The 18,727-nt window shown below is 40.3% G+C and overlaps 1 protein-coding gene across 1 annotated transcript in view; it reads left to right on the forward strand.

The window, feature by feature from the left end:
* Window positions 1-18,727, forward strand: part of LOC128745508 (sodium-coupled monocarboxylate transporter 1-like) — a 39,822-nt gene that overhangs the window by 1,025 nt on the left and 20,070 nt on the right. Inside the window, exon 2 of the mRNA XM_053842583.1 lies at window positions 874-1,671. Within this exon, the coding sequence (XP_053698558.1) occupies window positions 874-1,671 (798 nt within the window). The remainder of the gene's footprint in view (window positions 1-873; window positions 1,672-18,727) is intronic.

An 18,727-nucleotide genomic window follows, 5' to 3' on the forward strand; every position in this document is an offset into this window, starting at 1 on the left:
GTGTTTCCAGTACTACACACTTGCATGATCCGTTAGCGGTACTTACTGAAAGAAACTTTGCTGACGACACTCCGACTGCTGGACTTCGGATATTCCATCGAAACGACCATGACTTCAGCTTATCACCCGGTCCGGGACGCCTACCACAACGCGATATGGAAACCCCTGATCCGCCTAGCTCAGTCGAGCCCGCCGTAGACACCGAATTACAATCGCAATCGACTCGTTCCTGCCACCCAAGTCGTCCCGGCCCTGAGTCCAGTGCTGGTGAAGGGGTTTTCCAAGCCGCCTTCCATGGCAAGTATCCTATCAGTAACGGTATCCATCGCTCTGAAGCATCCTCAATTCCCAGGACATCAACCGTAACAAGTATTGCTGCATCTGCCACCACGAATGTCCACCACGAGTGACTATCAAAACGTTGGAGGAATGAACAGCTCTCTCGCTGAGTACCAGTTAGCTTTCAGTGATTGCTGTTATAACGTATACGCCCTCACCGAAATCTGGTTGAATCAAAATACGACGACAAGCCAGCTGTTTAACGATTCCTACTCCGTTTACCGACAGGATCGGTCGCGTTCAAATAGTTGTAAAAGTACTGGAGGTGGCGTTTTGTTAGCTGTTCGCTCAGGATTCAAGTCCTGCGCAGTTAATCCTCCCAACAGTTCGGCAGTTGAACAATTATGGGTCGCGATTACCACTGTTGACGGAATACTCTATCTCTGCGTAGTTTACATCCCTCCCGATCGAGTCAACGACGAAAACTTGATGGGCAACCATCTTGAAGCTATCAATTGGATTGTGTCGCAATTAAAGCCTAGAGATAAAATTGTTATTTTGGGTGATTTTAACTTAAGCGCGATCTCTTGGCAGCGTAATTCCCACGGTTCTCTATTCCCGATCGCCTCTCGATCGTCCATAGGCACAGCCCCGCGAAAACTGCTTGATACATATAGCACCGCTGGACTTAAACAGATGAATGGGATTGAAAACGAGAATCATCGGACCCTTGATCTGTGCTTCGTTAGTGACGAGCTGTGCGTAGACTGTACGGTTACAGAAGCTCCGGTACCACTCGTAAAGACCTGCAGGCATCATCCTCCTTTACTAACGCAATTAAAGATCAGGCCACAGCAACGCTTCCGGGATACTTCCGAAAGCCTTTCATATGAGTTTAGTAAAACCAATTTCAACGGTATGAACGACTTTCTGGGCCACGTTGATTGGGAGGAGGTTCTCCGCGATCATGACGCTAGTCTCGCTGCATCAACCATTTCTAGCATACTGGCATATGCTATCGACCAGTTCGTGCCCGTCAAGTCAAAGCGCGTACCGCCTAAACCAGCCTGGGCGAACGCTGATCTCAAGCGCCTTAAAACGATTAAACGTGCAGCCCTTAGACGACACAGCAAGTATCGCACTGATGCCACGAGAATAAGATACGTAGAAATAAATACTACCTATAAACAACTCAATGATCACCTGTATAACGCCCAGCAGAACAATCTGCAACGCTGTCTCAAGGCAAATCCAAAAAGTTGTTGGCGCTACGTGAATGAGCAACGTAAAGAATCGGGATTACCCTCTACGATGTCCAATGGTCTGCTCGAAGCCGACTCCGCCGCTGACATTGCCGACTTGTTCCGTTCTCGGAAAATTATTTCCAGAATCGTGTGCTATGCTACAACACGGAAGAAATGCGTTCCAGTCACCGCAGGGGTTCCGCAAGGTTCCATACTGGGCCCGGTGTTGTGAAACGTCATGTATGACGAGGTGTTGAAGCTTAAGTTTCCGGTAGGGGTGGTGAATGTTGGCTTTGCGGACGACATCACCTTGGAAGTCTACGGTGAATCTATCAGAGAAGTTGAGTTGACAGCTGCCCGCTCTATAGGCATTGTAGAATATTGGATGCGCTCCAGAAAACTGGAGCTAGCGCACCACAAAACGGAGGTTATCATGGTGAACAATCGCAAGTCGGTGCAGCAAGCAAATCAGCGTCGGTGACTGCACTATTTCGTCAACGCGGTCCTTAAAACCCCTGGGATTTATGGTCGACGATAAGCTCAAGTTCGGGAGCTACATGGACTATGCCTGCAAGAGGGCTTCCACAGCTATTTCGGTATTGTCTCGTATGAAGTCTAATAGCTCTGCGGTATATGGCAGCAAGCGAAGGCTATTAGCCAACGTGGTTCAGTCCATATTTAGGTATGGCGGACCGGTGTGGTCATCGGCGTTAGGAACCAAAAGCTACCTAGGTAAGCTGGAAAGTTCCTATTGTCTCATGTGCTTGAGAATGGCTAGTGCGTATCACACAGTTTCATATGACGCAATCTGCGTCTTAGCGGGTATGATGCTTATTGGCATCATCATCAGTGAGGACGTAGAGTGCTTCAACCAACGTGGAACTAGAGGCATACGGAGTACCACAAGATCGGCCTCGATAACCACATGGCAGCGGGCATGGTCTGATTCCACAAAGGGCCGGTGGACACACCGACTTATTCCGGAAGTATCCGGGTGGGTCGACAGGCGCCACGGCGAAGTCAACTTCCACCTGACAAAGATTCTGTTCGGGGCATGGGCATGCGGAGTCCCTCGTGTGTCCCGAATGCGTGGATGTTGAGAAAACTGCAGAACATGCTTTCTTTATATGAACCTCGACAACCCTGTTTGGCGGAGGACAAGCAGAAAACGAAAAGTAGTAGAAGTGATTGAATCGAGAACAACTGATACTGCTCAGGGAGACGGCATATAATTTTAATATGTTATAACTATTTTCTCAAGACTATAAGTAATCCACTATTTTTTATTCAAAGAACGTCAGAACCACCTGTTCTTTCACTAGAACTAGAAATAGATGCCATCGCTTAATGTGCCGAAAATACCCTCCCGTGCCCTACATTGCCGAAAGCCTTTAAGCAAAGGTGAAACGGATACGTTGTAAGGAAAATGGTTTCAGGGGCGGACTGGGAGCCAAAGGGCCCACCGGGCCTTTGAGATTAGGGGCCCCGTGCAACTTGGCTCGACTCAGGCACTGTCGAGTGTCGAGTATCGGGAGAACGGGCAGCATAGCGGCTCGATGCTCGAAACAAAACACACTCAGTCGTTATTAGGACCGAGTTACCAGCTTTTAGTGTGTGCGTCATATTAGCGGTTCACGGTACTTTAGTTTGCACGCATTTTTCTTCAACCCAATCTTCGCTACTTTGAGTTTTAGTTTTTTCAGCCACCACCACAGATGTTGTTCTATCGACAATATCCATTTCATTGGCAAAGCAGACGAACTAACTAGATTTGCTGAAGATTGTGCCTGTGTGTTGCTCCTTTCATAACATCCTGTAACGGCATGTTGAACAGCCCACATGAGGGAGCATCACGTTGATAAAGTCCCCTGCGAGGTTAGAATGGCCATGATTTTACGGTCGATGGTATCATACGCAACTTTGAAATCAATGAAATAATTGTGCGTAGAATTCTGTATTCATGAACTTTTTGGAGGATCTGCCGCAGCGTGAATATTTGATTCTTTACTGACCGTGCTTCAGCGAACCCGGAAGAGAACTTTCCACATTCTGATAAGTGCCACTGTGCATCTATATTTCTGCATTCTGCATCTGCATTTATATTTCTGCAGATTTTAAGTTATAGGGCTAATGACATGCAAAATTGCAAGTATCAAATAAGCTGATTTTATAAATGATAGGATGTCAACAGTTCAATATATATGAGTAGCTTACTGCGTCTTCACATCAGAACAAAACAGTTCATAGTGCAGGCGATTCCCGTGCCGAGTTATAGCTATCCCTGGGATTAAACTCTTGGATTCTCCTATAAGAATTCTGCTTCTACAAGCAAGGTATTCTGTGCGAATCCTGTGCAGAATTTCTTCATACGATTCCAATGTGAGGAATGCTCGAGACTCTGCGCGAATCTTTTTGGTTCGTCCTGGTAGAGCTGCGGAAGAAAGAACCGTCTAAAAATGTCAGTACGAAGAGCACATGCTCGCCAGTCCAGAGGAGAGGTTCGCCAGCAACGACACACGGAGTTTCCACAAAACGGTCAGGTGCAAGAATTTTGCCATGCCTGTGATGTGCAATGATAGTGCTGGCAACCTGCAACCTGACGGCAGCAGCCAGGTGGAAGAGTATTTCCAGACGCTGTTGAATAGAGAAGTAAACACAAAGATTAGCAGGTACAGGATGAGAATTTTGAGCGACGGCCAAACTGTGGAGCCATCAACACAGGAGGAGGTCAAAAGAGCAATCAGTGAGCTGAAAAAGGAATAAAGGAGTAAAGGATGGTATCCTGGCTGAACTTCTAATAGCGAGGAGCGAGCAGCTGTACGAAACAATTCGCCACCTCATTGTCGGGAACCGAATATGAGAGGAAAATAAATATCGGAGGAGTGGTTGATTGGTCTCATTTCCCATAATTTTAAAAACGGACATCGACTTGAGAGTACAAACTATCGAGACATTACGTTGCACAATTTTGCCTATAAGGTGCTCTCCCTATCGTGTGTGGCTGAGTCCGTTAGCTGAGTTCTTCGTCGGCGAGTTTCAAGCTGGTTTTCATGAGGGTCGCTTCACGATGGATCAGGTATTTACCCTGCGTCTAGTAACTGCCGAGTTCCGGGAGTACAATTTGCAGATTCATCATATTTTTATGGATTTCAAGGCGACATACGATTCAGTAAAACGAAATGAGCTGTGACAGTTAACGCTAGGACATGGTTTTCCCACAGAACTAGTTACGTTGATTCGTGTGACGCTGGATGAGTAAAAATAATGAGTCAGAATAGCAGATGAGACCTCACGTGCTTCTTGATTTTGTGGATGACGTCGATATCACCGAAATCAAAAGTAGAGTAGCGAACGAAGCCTTTAGATTATTTATTGAGAAATTGGGACTTACCATTAACACTGCCAAACGAAGTATATGGCGCGGAAATCCAAATGGTGTTGGTGTCGAAGAGGAACTGAATATATTTTGGTATGCTCGTGACATGTGACAACGATGTAAGTCGCAAAATAAAACGACTAATTGCAGCTGCGAATTGGCCTTTACGCAGGCATTACATTTTGTAGCTGAAGTCCCGTAGCATGCAAATTCGCATAAACTGACGCTCTAGAGAACACTAATCCTCTCGGTGGCTGTTTACGGACATGAATCATAGACGCTAAAAGAAGCTGATCGACGAATGCTTGGGGACAGTCTGCGCTGGGTTGGTCACGTGTCTAGAATGCCCGACGAAAGAGTAACCAACATTATTTTAAGCATAGAATCAAGAAGAGGCCGTAGACTTCGGAGTAGACATCGCACTGATAGATGTGCGCTATCGAGGATGATGCACGTTTAGCTGGTGTTCGAGGGGTTTGAAGGCAGGTAGCCCAGGATTGAGTGCTGGAGGACCATAGTTCATTCGGCGCAGGATCGCTAACGGACCGTCGCCACTGAAGTAAACTAAGTATGGAGCTTAAGCCGACAGTTCGATATTTATAAGTAGTCAAATAACTGCGGATGAAATACTAATTCTACTTTTAAATACTCAGAATTGAAGCTGGTAATATTTTCGGAGCTTGGACCCCAACAGCTCAACTTATATGATTTCATGAATCACGGGGCCCCAGCAATTGAATATTCGTGAGTCGTAGAAAAAGTTCAGTTGAAAGAGAAATTTTGGTTTAAAGTTCGTGGCCCCAACAGTCCCATTTGAAGCTGAATTTTAAATCATCAAATCGGTTGAATTCATGAATTATGGGGCCCAGCAATCGAACATTCGTGAGTCATAGAAAAAGTTTAATTGAAAGAGAAATTTTGGTTTAAAGTTCGGGGCCCCAACAGTCCCATTTGAAGCTGAATTTTAAATCATCAAATCGGTTGATTTCATAAATCATGGGGCCCCAGCGATCGAACATTCGTGAGTCGTAGAAAAAGTTTGATTGAAAGAGAAATTTTGGATTAAAGTTCGGGGCCCCAACAGTCCCATTTGAAGCTGAATTTTAAATCATCAAATCGGTTGATTTCATAAATCATGGGGCCCCAGCGATCGAACATTCGTGAGTCGTAGAAAAAGTTTGATTGAAAGAGAAATTTTGGTTTAAAGTTCGGAGCCCCAACAGTCCCATTTGAAGCTGAATTTTAAATCATCAATTCATGAATCATGGGGCCCCAGCAATCGAACATTTGTGAGTCGTAGAAAAAGTTTAATTGAAAGAGAAATTTTGGTTTAAAGTTCGGGGCCCCAACAGTCCCATTTGAAGCTGAATTTTCAATCATCAAATCGGTTGATTTCATAAATCATGGGGGCCCAGCAATTGAACATACGTGAGTCGTAGAAAGAGTTTAACCGAAATAAAAATTTTGGAACATCTCGTTTTGTGTAACGACGAAATTTTGACTGGGGCCCACCGGGCATTTGCCCGGTTGCCCGGTGGGCCAGTCCGCCCCTGTTTTATACAATAACCTCACCGGCACCCAGAGTAGAAGGAGACACCGTGCGTGATGGCTCGTTTAGGTTTAAAGCGACATTTTTTATTTCTTAATTGAAGAAAGTGAAACTTCAGAGAAGCCTGGGGAATGGACGACGAGTAACTGAAGATCGAATTGAGTCGCTACGCCAATGGTTTCTTCACCACATTTCAATTTTTCTCCAGAACACACTCTTGTAATTTATGGTCGATATCACACACTGCAGCTTATGTTATGTAGACCCATTTTGTAATTTTTTAAAAAATCCGCAAAGTATAAGAAAACATTTTTAAGAGAAACATTTTTAAGTGCTTTTTTTAGTTTTTAATTTTTGTTGTTATCTTCAACGACGTCACCAACGGTGCAGCGACCTAAAGAGTTTTGCTGGATTCCGAGAGAGTGGCTACCAACCATTGGTTAAGCTTACATGAAATGCGTCATAAGCAAATATGCCAATGATTTATTCCCGAAACTTAAAAAAAATCTGTTCGGTATGTGTTTGCCCAATAGAAGCATTTCTCTGCCAAACGAGTAGACGGCTCATCTTGACCCTTTCCGACTTGAATGAAACTTTTAACATGTGTTCCATGATGACGATAATACTTTGTGCCATACATCAATTGATCCACCTTATGCACGATTATTTTTCATTTGTTCTATAATTATTAGAATATAAACTTACAAATTAATGTATGCATTGACAAATGCACACGCGATTCAAGTGCAAGCACGTGTCATCATCGTCGTAAGTGTAACCATCATCAATGTAATGTAACGGAATGGATGAAAGCAGATCGGTGCTTACTAACGTCAAACATCCAATCAAAACGGCACATGAAAATCATACCTACTGTTTCACGTGTCATATTTGTGTCCACCTAATTCGAATCATATGCTAGCTTCGATAGGTAGCCAGTCACCGTATACTGGATGAGAGGTATAACGGATTTTTACTAACCGGATGGAATTAATGATGTCAAACTGCTATGAATCAAGTTTGCGTAAATAAACTTGTTTTCTTTTTACAGAGAAGAAAGATGTCTATATAAGCGCGGTTTATAGTTTTAACACTAAAGAATTCAGACTAGCGTAAGATTACAGTACCTGCTAATATGCATTTCTCTGCACTATTTCACGTGTTATAGTACTATTAACGTCTACTAGGGTCCGCCTAACGTACAACGCTATAGTTGTACCGGCGAAATTGGAAGTTTTGGGCCATTGTAAAGAATCACAATACTTCGCTGGCAACGTGGTTTGCACAATGCACGCCGCCGCCGCCGCCGCGCTGTTCCGGTAACTACCATCATTAGTATGCCGAACGCTATCAATTAGTAGTTTATCATTTCCATAGAGATCATTTCCAACGGACTGTCGTTGTGATGCTCCCGGTCAGTTTGTCTCGCTGCCAAGTAGAGCTCAGATTTAGCGAACTTTGGCGAATGTTTCCAGTTATGAAAATATACTCTTACCGGTGGGTTCGATTCAGCTTTCGTGGAATCGTGCGGTGCGAAGAAGACTTGTTAGCACATTCCTATTTCAGCGGCTGAAATGATGAATTCCGTGTGTCGGCGGGCGGAGATCTCGTAATGTGTTGAGTATTGTAGTATTTGCCGAAAGTAAACGATTTATGTAACGTTACGGTTTAAAAAAATACAATATGCTGGACGGTAGATATTCAGTGTTTCAGTTTTGTAATGTGTTTTTGGTAAGTAATTCATGATTTTTTACTAGTTTAGTATGGCATGGTACGGGTTGACGACATCGCCTTGCATCCAGACCCAGAGACGGAATCAACTATGACTTTTCAGACAACCAGGAACCATAAAACAGGTTATCGGTTTGCTTCTGGAGTGATCTGCTGCTAGCAGCTGGATAAATTATCGCCGGTAAAAGCGAAATCAAAAATCGCGGATGTAGTTCTTCATTTCCATTTCCAACAGATGTCATGGCGCAACATTGTTGTCGGGAATTATATTTTGTTTATGCATTGAAATCAGCATATTCTCCAATTGATATTTGTTGCATTCAAAATTAAAGTGCTGGTGTAATCTTAAATTTGGCATTTAGGAGTGCATTTTTAACTGTCAGTTGGTGTCTGGTTTACTTTCCAAAGTAATCTACTATTATTCAAATCAATAAATAGTACAGTAATAGTAATAGTTTTTTTTGGTAAGTTTTTATGAATTGTGTAGATTCAAACACAATTTTTCACAGAAACGAAACCAGACTAGTTTGCTCCACAAACATATGAATTGAAGAACCTGTTGTAATGATTTTAAATTAATAGAATTAATGAAATCCTTTTTTTTTTCATTGCAAAATTATTCGCAGTTTTCAACCAATATCTATATTAGAAAGGCTTACCCAAAACGTACATTTATTATAAGTATGGAAAATTAAGCAAAATGAGTTAATGTGTTTTTATTGATTTTATGTTCATAAAAAAGTTTATAGTTACTTTTGGATTTGCCAGATAGTTTAAATTTAATACAAATAAAATAAGTTTCAATGATAATATGCCAACATATATGTTTGAAACTACGCCACTGTTAGAGCCAACTAGTTCGTTTTACTTGCCTCATGTTCTATGACACGGCACAAGACAGTTGTGTAATCTATCGAAAAAAGGATAAAATTACTGAGGGGCGCCTAAGTCTTAAACTTAAACTAGCTTAAACTTAGCTTTGCTTTTACATACTCGCAAATTTATTGGTATAAGAAATTTGCTTAGTCATCATGACTAGCGTTTTCATTCGGAAATTGCTCGAATGAAAATTGCACACATTTCTGCAAATACCATGACGACGCTCGTCGTTAGAAAATTGAATATACTACTTCACTACTACTTCATGTTAACTATAGCCATACCTGGTGCATTTACCCTGAATGAAAATTTTCCCGAGCAACAGGTTTTGTTTTGCGGAAAGACTAAAATTTTTCTGATAGAGTTTTATAATAACTCAGTCACGATTCACGGTTCAATCTAGCAAATCATGCAATTTTTGTAACGTCCCCAATACCTTTCATTATTATTTTGTATTGTATTATCCAGGATCAACTCAATCAAAAGGTGGTCTCCTTTCATTAAAGTTGAACCTTCTGCCGCTGGTCAAAGGCATAAATTGACCTAAGCTTTGACTTAGCACTTATTCTAAGCAATTAATTACTGTATGCAGCAAACCGTGAGTACGAGAAGGTCAACTGGTACCTGTTGCTGAATTGGAAGGTATCGTGGAAGGTAGCTGCGGTTCAAACCGCCTGCCACCAAAAAACAGTTAGCACATCAGCCGAATGTTCGCCCGATACATGGCAAATAATCGTTTTCGGCAGCTGTTTAAACTTAGCGATTTTTCGCACATTTTTGACGCAGGACTACGTGTTACTTTAGTAAAATAGCACGTTGAGAAAGCAGGAAATTAAATCGCCACGCTAAATTACTTAATTTTGAACGCTTGTAACCTGACATTCATAACTGTCCGTGTCCAGTCATAATGGTTTTATAGCCATTTTTCTTATTCAACTCGATTCTATATTTTGATCATAATTTCTATTCTGGATTCTTTTTAACTTTTTCTTTTTAATTTTGGGTATTATAAAATTTGGACCAGATGAAGTGAAACTGTGCTTACTATTCGTGTTTACTTTCAATCCACGGTTTTCGCAGTACGTTCCTACCTGACCTAAGTCGAGCTGCAATTTAATGCAATCATCAATAGATTTGATCGGAAACAAGATTTTCACATCATCTGCATAAATCGGCATAGTCCCATGGGAGATAACATCTGGCAATTTGTTCATCAGAAGTACGAATAGCAATGGCCCTAAGTGACTACCTTGTCGTACTCCTGAGTGCACAGTAAACGAACGAGATTTGTAGCCACGAATTTTTACAAATCGTACTCTATACTTGAGATAAGATTTTAACCAGTTGTACAACGAGCCACAAATGCCGAAATCTTTAACAGCCTCGAAGACACTATTAATGTCGACTGCATCAAATGCTTTGCTTATATCTGTACTAGCTGACCCGACAAACTTCGTATTGCCACAAATTAACCTGTGTTGTACATAATCATGAATCTCGGATGATCTTTGTCACAATCTCGAGTTTTGCAAGCCCCCCAGTGGACGGCGCTTCCGACGGCGGGTCAGCGGCAACACTCGCGACCGTCTCGTCCTGAATGATCTAGTGTTACTATAGATAGTTTTTGTGGTCTTGTATTGCTCTTTGCATTGAAAGTTGGATTTTGAACACACTTGTCCAGTCACACATTTTGTAGGTGAGAAAAGTTGCCAAAATTTCGTGGGAAAAAACCATGAATCTTGGTTGATTTCTATTTAAATTCTAATGCTTACGTAGAGTTGTTACCGACGCAAAGAATAATATAAAAATAGTTTCTAAATACATAATTCCACGCATAATTCATAACTAATAATAAATATGCAGCATATATGAAATAAATGAAAAATTAAATACTATTTGCTTTTCCTACAACTGGTACTGGCGCCACTGCTAAATCCAATGTCAGCTCAGATGGGAGAGTTTAATGATGGGAAATGTCGGTCAAAATCTATAACGATTATTGATAAAGTTTTGTTATCGTTAATAATTAATAACGATAATATGGCAATATAAGCAAAAATACGTAAGAAATAGAACAAAAATGTTAAAATAATAACAAATCAAGAAGAAGATTTCACTTTAAACCCTCCAATTTTCGATATTCTTCCATGACGATAAAGTTTGATGGTATTATCGATATAAGATTACTAGCGATATTATCAGTAGCACACTTTTCATCACAGTTTTGAAGGTTGCACTTAATAACTGTGCAGTCCAATTGAGTGTGAAGAGCGCAATATTGACTAATGTTTTATGGAAGAGTCTCGAATTTCTCGAGTTCTATTAGTTTTTGAGTTTCGCAAAAATTTCTGTTTTATTTATATGAGAGTCCATATCCCCCTACCACAGGGGTGAGAGGTCTCTAACTATCGTAAAATAAATTCAAGACTCCAAAATCTCCCACATGCCAAATTTGGTTCCATTTGCTTGATTAGTTCTCAAGTTATAAGGAAATTTGAATTTCATTTGTATGGGAGCTCCCCTCTTAAAAGGGGAAGGGGTCGTAATTCACCATAGAAAAAATTTCTGCCATCTAAAACTCCCACATGCCAAATTTGGTTCCATTTGATTGATTAGTTCTCAAGTTATAAGGAAATTGGAATTTCATTTGTATGGGAGCTCCCCTCTTAAAAGGGGAAGGGGTCGTAATTCACCATAGAAAAAATTTCTGCCATCTAAAACTCCCACATGCCAAATTTGGTTCCATTTGATTGATTAGTTCTCGAGATAAGAGGAAATTTGCATTTCATTTGTATGGAAGCCCACCCTCTTAAAGGGGAGATGGGCCATAACTCGCTTTCTAACGAAGAGAGGGGTCTCAATTCACCATAGAAAAAATTCTTGCGTCCAAAACCACTTACATGTCAAATTTGGTTCCATTTGCTTGATTAGTTCTCGAGTTATGAGGAAATTTGTTTTTCATTTGTATAGGAGCCCCCCCCCCTCTTAAAGTGAGGAAATCCATAGAAAATATACCATAGAAAATATTATTGACTACAAAAACACCCACGTGATAAATTTGGTTCCATTTGCTTGATTAGTTCTCGAATTATGAGGAAATTTGTATTTCATTTGTGTAGAAGCACCCCCTCTTAAAGTTGGAAGGGATCCTAATTCACCATAGAAAATATTTTTGCCTCCAGAAGCCTCCACATGCCAAATTTGGTTCTATTTGCTTGATTAGTTCTCGAGTTATGAGGAAAATTGTGTTTCTTTGGTACAGGAGCCCCCCCTCTTAAAGTGAGGAAGGGTCCTAATTTACTATAGAAAATCGGATTTTGCTTGATTAGTTCTCGAGTTATGAGGAAATTTGTATGGAAGCCCCCCCTTTTAAAGAGGAGCGGAGTTATAATTCCTCTTATAAAGAGGGGAGGGGTTTCAATTTACCGTAGAATAAATTCTTGTCACCGAAAACACCCACATGCCAAATTTTGTTCTATTTGCTTGATTAGTTGTCGAGTTATGCAGAAATGTGTGTTTCATTTGTATGGGAGCCCCCCCTCTTAGTAGGGGGAGGGGTTTCTAACCATCACTAAAACCTTTCCTGGCCCCAAAAAACCTCTACATGCATATTTTCATGCCGATTGGTTAAGTAGTTTTCGATTCTATAAGGAACATACGGACAGACAGACAGACAGACAGACAGACAGAAATCCTTCTTTATAGGTATAGACACAGAGAACAGACATCCATTCAGGAACAAATTTTTCGGAAATTCTTGGACAAAATTTCAAATTAAAATCACCTAATATGCTAGCGTCACCACCACTGTAGTTTCCCAACTAAATGATTCTTTTGATTTGCACACTGACAACCTTTGGCTCCTCTGGCACTAGTATATATGGACTATAAGCGTTATGCTAGCGCCAGAAGCTAGCTGTTGTGAGTTTAGCGTAGAATTTCATGCGCCTTTAGCGACACCATCACTATAGTTTCCCAACTAATTTGACATAAGTTTTATCCAAGTGGGGACCTTTCGCTTGGATGTCTGTTCTCTGTGGTATAGATATATGCAATCCACTTGAAATCCTTTTGAAATGTGATCTGTAACTGTAGAACTGAATTCACAGAGGTTTGTAACAACTGATTTTTCATTTTATTTCATCACAAATTTACTGCTTTTTTCAATTATATTTTATTTTTTCGCTTAAAAATTACCATAAAAGGACGATAACCTTCACTGTAGACGAACATTTTTGTTCGCGAAAAAATAGATTTTTTTTATTGTTAAGATACCTAACAACCCGTCATTTTCATCTCTCAAAACCATGAAAGTTATGGTGAACTACAATAAGTTTGATGGTTTTGTTATCTTTTCTGACGATAAGTTTTATTGTTTTTACTGTATTTTGTATCCTACTGTTACCATAATTTTTATCTTTGTGCTATGGTTATTTTTTTCCGGGCTATTATCTCACTTTTTTCTGAATCTCCTGTTTGGTAATCACCAATTTGACGGCTTGCAAACATTTGACATGAATAAATGACAGCTCGCTGCTGGGATTTTACTTGCATTCTGTCTGCAAGTTCCTTGCATTTCGCGTTATTGATGCAATCTGCAATATAATGACAACTAATTCTGCTTTCCTATTAATATTGTGCAACAGCAAGATTTATTCCGTTTGATATTTTTGATAGCAAAAGTAGTATTCAATTTAATTTCACGGCGTGGAAATTTTGCAATCAACTTTGATATTTTAACCGCTAAGTCGACCAAAATAAAATCACAACGAGTATTCAAAATCTGTTACATCAAGATATCAAATTTTGTTTTCAATTTGCTCTAAAACTTTGCTCCTGCTAGTGACTTTCCTAGTGACTCCGGAAATAGGGTTGCCAAGTGGCCGGTTTTTGGCCGGCCCGACCGGTTTTTCACCTGCAAAGCCGGTGGCCGGTCAAACCTGCAAAAAGGCCGGTTTTCTGACACATGAAGCCGGATTGGTACTTTTTGCCGGATTTGTTAAATTGTCTGATAAATTTGTTAGCAATTCTGAGTAGTGGATCATTGAAGATAGCCAGTTTTGCAGTGACAATACTTTGCTTCTGACGGTAATTAAATTGTTCACCAGCACCAGAAGCAACTAGTTGTCACTCTGAAGCTAGCTATGCTATCTTCAATAATCCATTTAATGTTCGTTGTGGTTTCGATTCCGGCGACTACCCAAATAAAATGTCAATAACGCACATTACACATTCCAGGCAAATCTAATAATATGCCGTGATATGACCCCCCCCCCCCCCCGCTTTTTTTGAAGGCAGTCCGACCGGCCGGTTTTTGTAATTTGGAGACTTGGCAACCCTATCCGGAAACCGGTTCAAGCAAAACTGATGTGTTAAAATGCGTTAGTATTCGCGTTGACGAACGTAAACTGCTGCCACCTCCAAAAGTTTACTGTACGGGTGAAGGGGAATGGGAATTTCTTAAAGAGCGCAAGAGATCGAAACATTTTGGCAGACTTTCACCCACACTTACATACGGGCATTTCTATGAGTGTGCAAGAGATCGTTTAACCCTCTAACGGGCAACACCGTAAAAACGATGTGATCAAACTAATGACTATTTTATCATGAAAGTACACACAAAAAAACTTTACGTTCTGATTTTCATGCAAAAATAATTATCTGGAGGAGCGCCAGGTAAGAAAAAGTCCAATTTCTCCTTTTCTTTTTTCATGTCTAACAGTCTGCCCAGATATTTTTTCAATTCAGATATATTGCAAAATTAAAATAATGCATGAGATTTACTCATAGAAAAATTGTTTAGGTCATTTTGTTCTAGATGTCCTTTTCCTTCAAAAGTAAAAAAGGGAATATTTGCGCATAAATTATTTTCGGAATTTTTCGGAATTTTTGTTTTTGAAAAATGATAACTTTTGAATGCATGGTCAGATTATGTTATGATATTAGTATCAAAATGTCAAGAAATCTGTTCTGAACACATTTTGCATATTGCCAATTAAAAACAAATTTCGTATGCGGCTCTGGAGCTCCAAAAGCGAAGGCCGTCTCTAGACGGTCTTACCCGTTAGAGGGTTAGTGCCGTCAACACGAATCGCCGTAATCAAAAACAAATTACAAAGTTGTAACACATTTCTTGTCGAATTTTGTGATAGACTTAACAAATTTATGCCATTTTACACTTCAGGTAATTTTTCGTTACAAAATGCAGACATTTTCATGTTTTGGAGACAAAATTTTTTTCGCCATTTTTTTTAACTTTTTTCCGCAATTTCTAACATCTTTGCACTGTTGAAAATACAGATGAAATGACAAAAACTGACAGATTATCTCACCACATCAGATTGATGTCTTAACTCTCTTATAGTGATACATTAATAATGCTATCTATTGAAATTCATCAGTAAACAGGTTTTGAAAACGGGGTAAGATATTTCATACTCTAGTCTAGGTCATAATGGATTAAATATAATATATATGTTCAATTCGAAAAAGCTTGACGTTTTGCTAATGTTTGTCACTCAAATTTTTAATTTAATATATTGTAATAAATCCCACTTCTTTCTGGTGATTGGCGTCGAAATCGCATTGTGAAAATTTTTGTTTAACTTGAGCACTAGTCAACTTTAGGTGACTGGCTTGAATGTTAACTGATTCAAAGATCTAGCTCAAAATATAAAATATTAGTCATTGGACGCACAACTTAGGCTTTATCGGGAAAAATAAATAAATAATCTGGGTTATACTTTACCACTGGTTCACATCCGCCAATTTCCTTGTAAAAAGGTGATACATAGGGTACGGGAGGGTATTTACAGACCATTAAGCGATGGCATCTATTATTTCTAGGCCTATGGCCTAGTTCTAGTGGAAGGACAGGTGGTTTTGACGTTCTTTGAATAAAAAATAGTAGATTACTTACAGTCTTGAGAAAATAGTTATAACATATTAAAATTGTATGTCGGCAAAGGATATTTATTGGCGAAAGAAAAGGCAAATAGGCTGAATTTAGAAACCTGCTGAAAATACCCTCCCGTACTCTAGTACTATTGTCTTTGACAAGTTGATTTGAAATATAATTGTCTTTCAACTAACATACGAATAATGAGTTAAAATTATTACAGTTAAAATATCATCAATTAGCTAATGTCCTCTGCACATTAATAGTTCTTTTTGACACTCTGTTTATCGGTTATTGCACACTTGACAGCAATACAATCGAAAGTAAGTAAACAATTACATGCAACTAATTGTGAAGTAACATGACCAAGACCTATTTTTGAATCAGACAGTCGCTAATTCTTCCTCACTTTGAAAATCGCTGCATCGCGTCGCATGCATAAATATTCCATCAAGCCCTTTTTTATAAAGACATCAGTCTTTGAATAAATTCTTGCAGTATGATGATAGAATCGAGCGAAAGTAAGAGTTGGTCGCTTACTATTTTATAACTGTTCACTTTCAGAACAACAAATTAGACTAGGTTTATCGCGGTCCCAGAAAATTTTGTTAGGACCAGAAGACTTAAATATTTTTTTAGCGTACTTCCCAAGCACAGAGATCAAATTAGTACAAGTCTGAACGTCGTAAAGAAGCTTCGACCTGTTAGGACGAGCGAACTTGTGTTCGCAGATTCTCTTCGGGCAAAGTACATGTTTCATGGCCAGACAAGGTGCACTTTGTACCAAGAGTCAGTTTATTCGGTCATAAATGCTAGTCGAATCTATAGTATGTACGACTTCCGCTGATAGTACGTCTTCTAATCTCTCGGCTGGTGCTGTTGTCTTTGGTTGCCGGTTCGCCGTACTCGTTGACTGCCTCAAAGTAATCTCCGTCGATTGTCACATCTTAGATCTTAGCAAGATCCGTCGCCTTCGGTTCGTCCGTCGCTTTGAATGTATTTATCTTCAATTAAATCTCCCCTGATTTAAGTGCTAGTCTGATGTACTGAAGTTTTACCATCTCAAACGTTCTGCCAACAACATCCACGTCTACGGCCAAACACGTAAATTGAGTTATCAACGAATTTATTGAAAATCATGACTCGCAATTGATCGCCTTATAACACCTTCTAGTGCGATGTTGAAGACCGGGTTGAACGCTAACTACCTACTGCAAGTCCTCTGCGAGACACGAAGGGATACGCCAAACTAGCCAAAACTCTCACACCGCATCAACCCTGCATTTTAGACATGATTGCTAGATTAGCTTTCTGAAAAAACCGTTTTCGTTCAAAACTATTCACAGCTTTTGCAAATTTACTGAATCATACGTGACTTTAAAGTCCATGAATAGGTTACTGCTAAAGGATCTTGCGGAGAGATTTAATCCGTTGTAGACTGAATTTGCGAAAATCCGACTTGATAGCTTCCCACGACTCTATTGGCTAGTGGTGACAGCCGACGGAAAATGACTTGTGAAGTTTCGCTACAAGATTATCGTTTCTTGTTAGTTCGTGTTCTCAGCCAGAGAAAAGCTAGCTGCCTCTGTTAAAGTCGTTCCACATCCTGAAGCCTTTGCTATCAACGGTACTCCAACAGACCTCAAGCCTCGAGCGCTCAAGTGCCCAATCACCGGTTAGAACCCTCCTCCTGACCGACCTGAGCATTGGCAGCATAGGCAGTGGTCGTTGCCGAGCTTTAACTGAGTGCTCTTTCAAGGTGGAGGAGTGCACGTTGACAATACTGATGTTGAAGAATCGGCCGTCGTCGTCAGCATAGAGCCGGGGTGCCTCGTGCTGTTTCAAGCAGTCGTACCCATTAAAATCGATCTAGTCGCCAATTTCCCAGGCGTCTCAGAAGTTGCAAGTCGTTTTCGACCTGGTCGAGCCATCTTATACATTGGGTCTCTCTGTTTGGTGGGGTGGGGATGTCCGGCCCACCGTAGCATACCGACTTTCGCCATATGTATTGTGGAAATCTTTTTAAACAGTGTCTATAGCTCGTGATTCATACGTTTCCGCAACTCTTGGCTTTCAGTTTGTACTCCGCCCAATATCATCCGTAGCACCTTTCGCTCGAACACGGCAAGAGCCACTGGTGTTCTCCGTAAGCAGCATCACAGCTTCAAGTACATGCAGAACTACCGGTCTAAAAAGGGTTTTGTACATTGTCAGCTTCGTACAGCGCGAATTCTTGTTGATCGTAGCGTTTTGCGAAAGGCAAAATAGGTCTGATTTCCCGCTCGAATGCACCGCTGAATTTACTTACTACTCAAGGAACATTTTTGTTGTATAGCACCCAGCCAAGATCTTTGCCTATTGTTCCAACCCGAATTATTTCTTACGTCGTTCGTTGTTAAATTTTAATGGTGCCAGCTTGGAAGTCTCGCGACCAACCCTACTGCCTCGTAAGAGGAACAGCATATTATATATAATTCACAAATAAATGAGAAAAAATCGGAAAAATATTTCTTTCTACTTTTAATTCTACTATATTTTCTGCAACCTTCACAGATACGTGTATTTCGGCTATGACCTACAAATTGTAGCCTTCTTCAGTGTGCGGCCGAAATATACGTAGCTCTTATGGTTCAAACATGAATCGCTGATTTCTGGAATTTCAAAAACAGTTTTTATGCTCAAAACAAAAGATATGTTCACGAATTTTTTTTATTGTGTTCTTCGCGTCTGTCAGAACACAATGATAAATTTTCGTGAGCATATCTGTTGTT

This window comes from Sabethes cyaneus, chromosome 1, assembly GCF_943734655.1.
Source record: "Sabethes cyaneus chromosome 1, idSabCyanKW18_F2, whole genome shotgun sequence".
Classification (NCBI taxonomy): Eukaryota; Metazoa; Arthropoda; class Insecta; order Diptera; family Culicidae; genus Sabethes; species Sabethes cyaneus.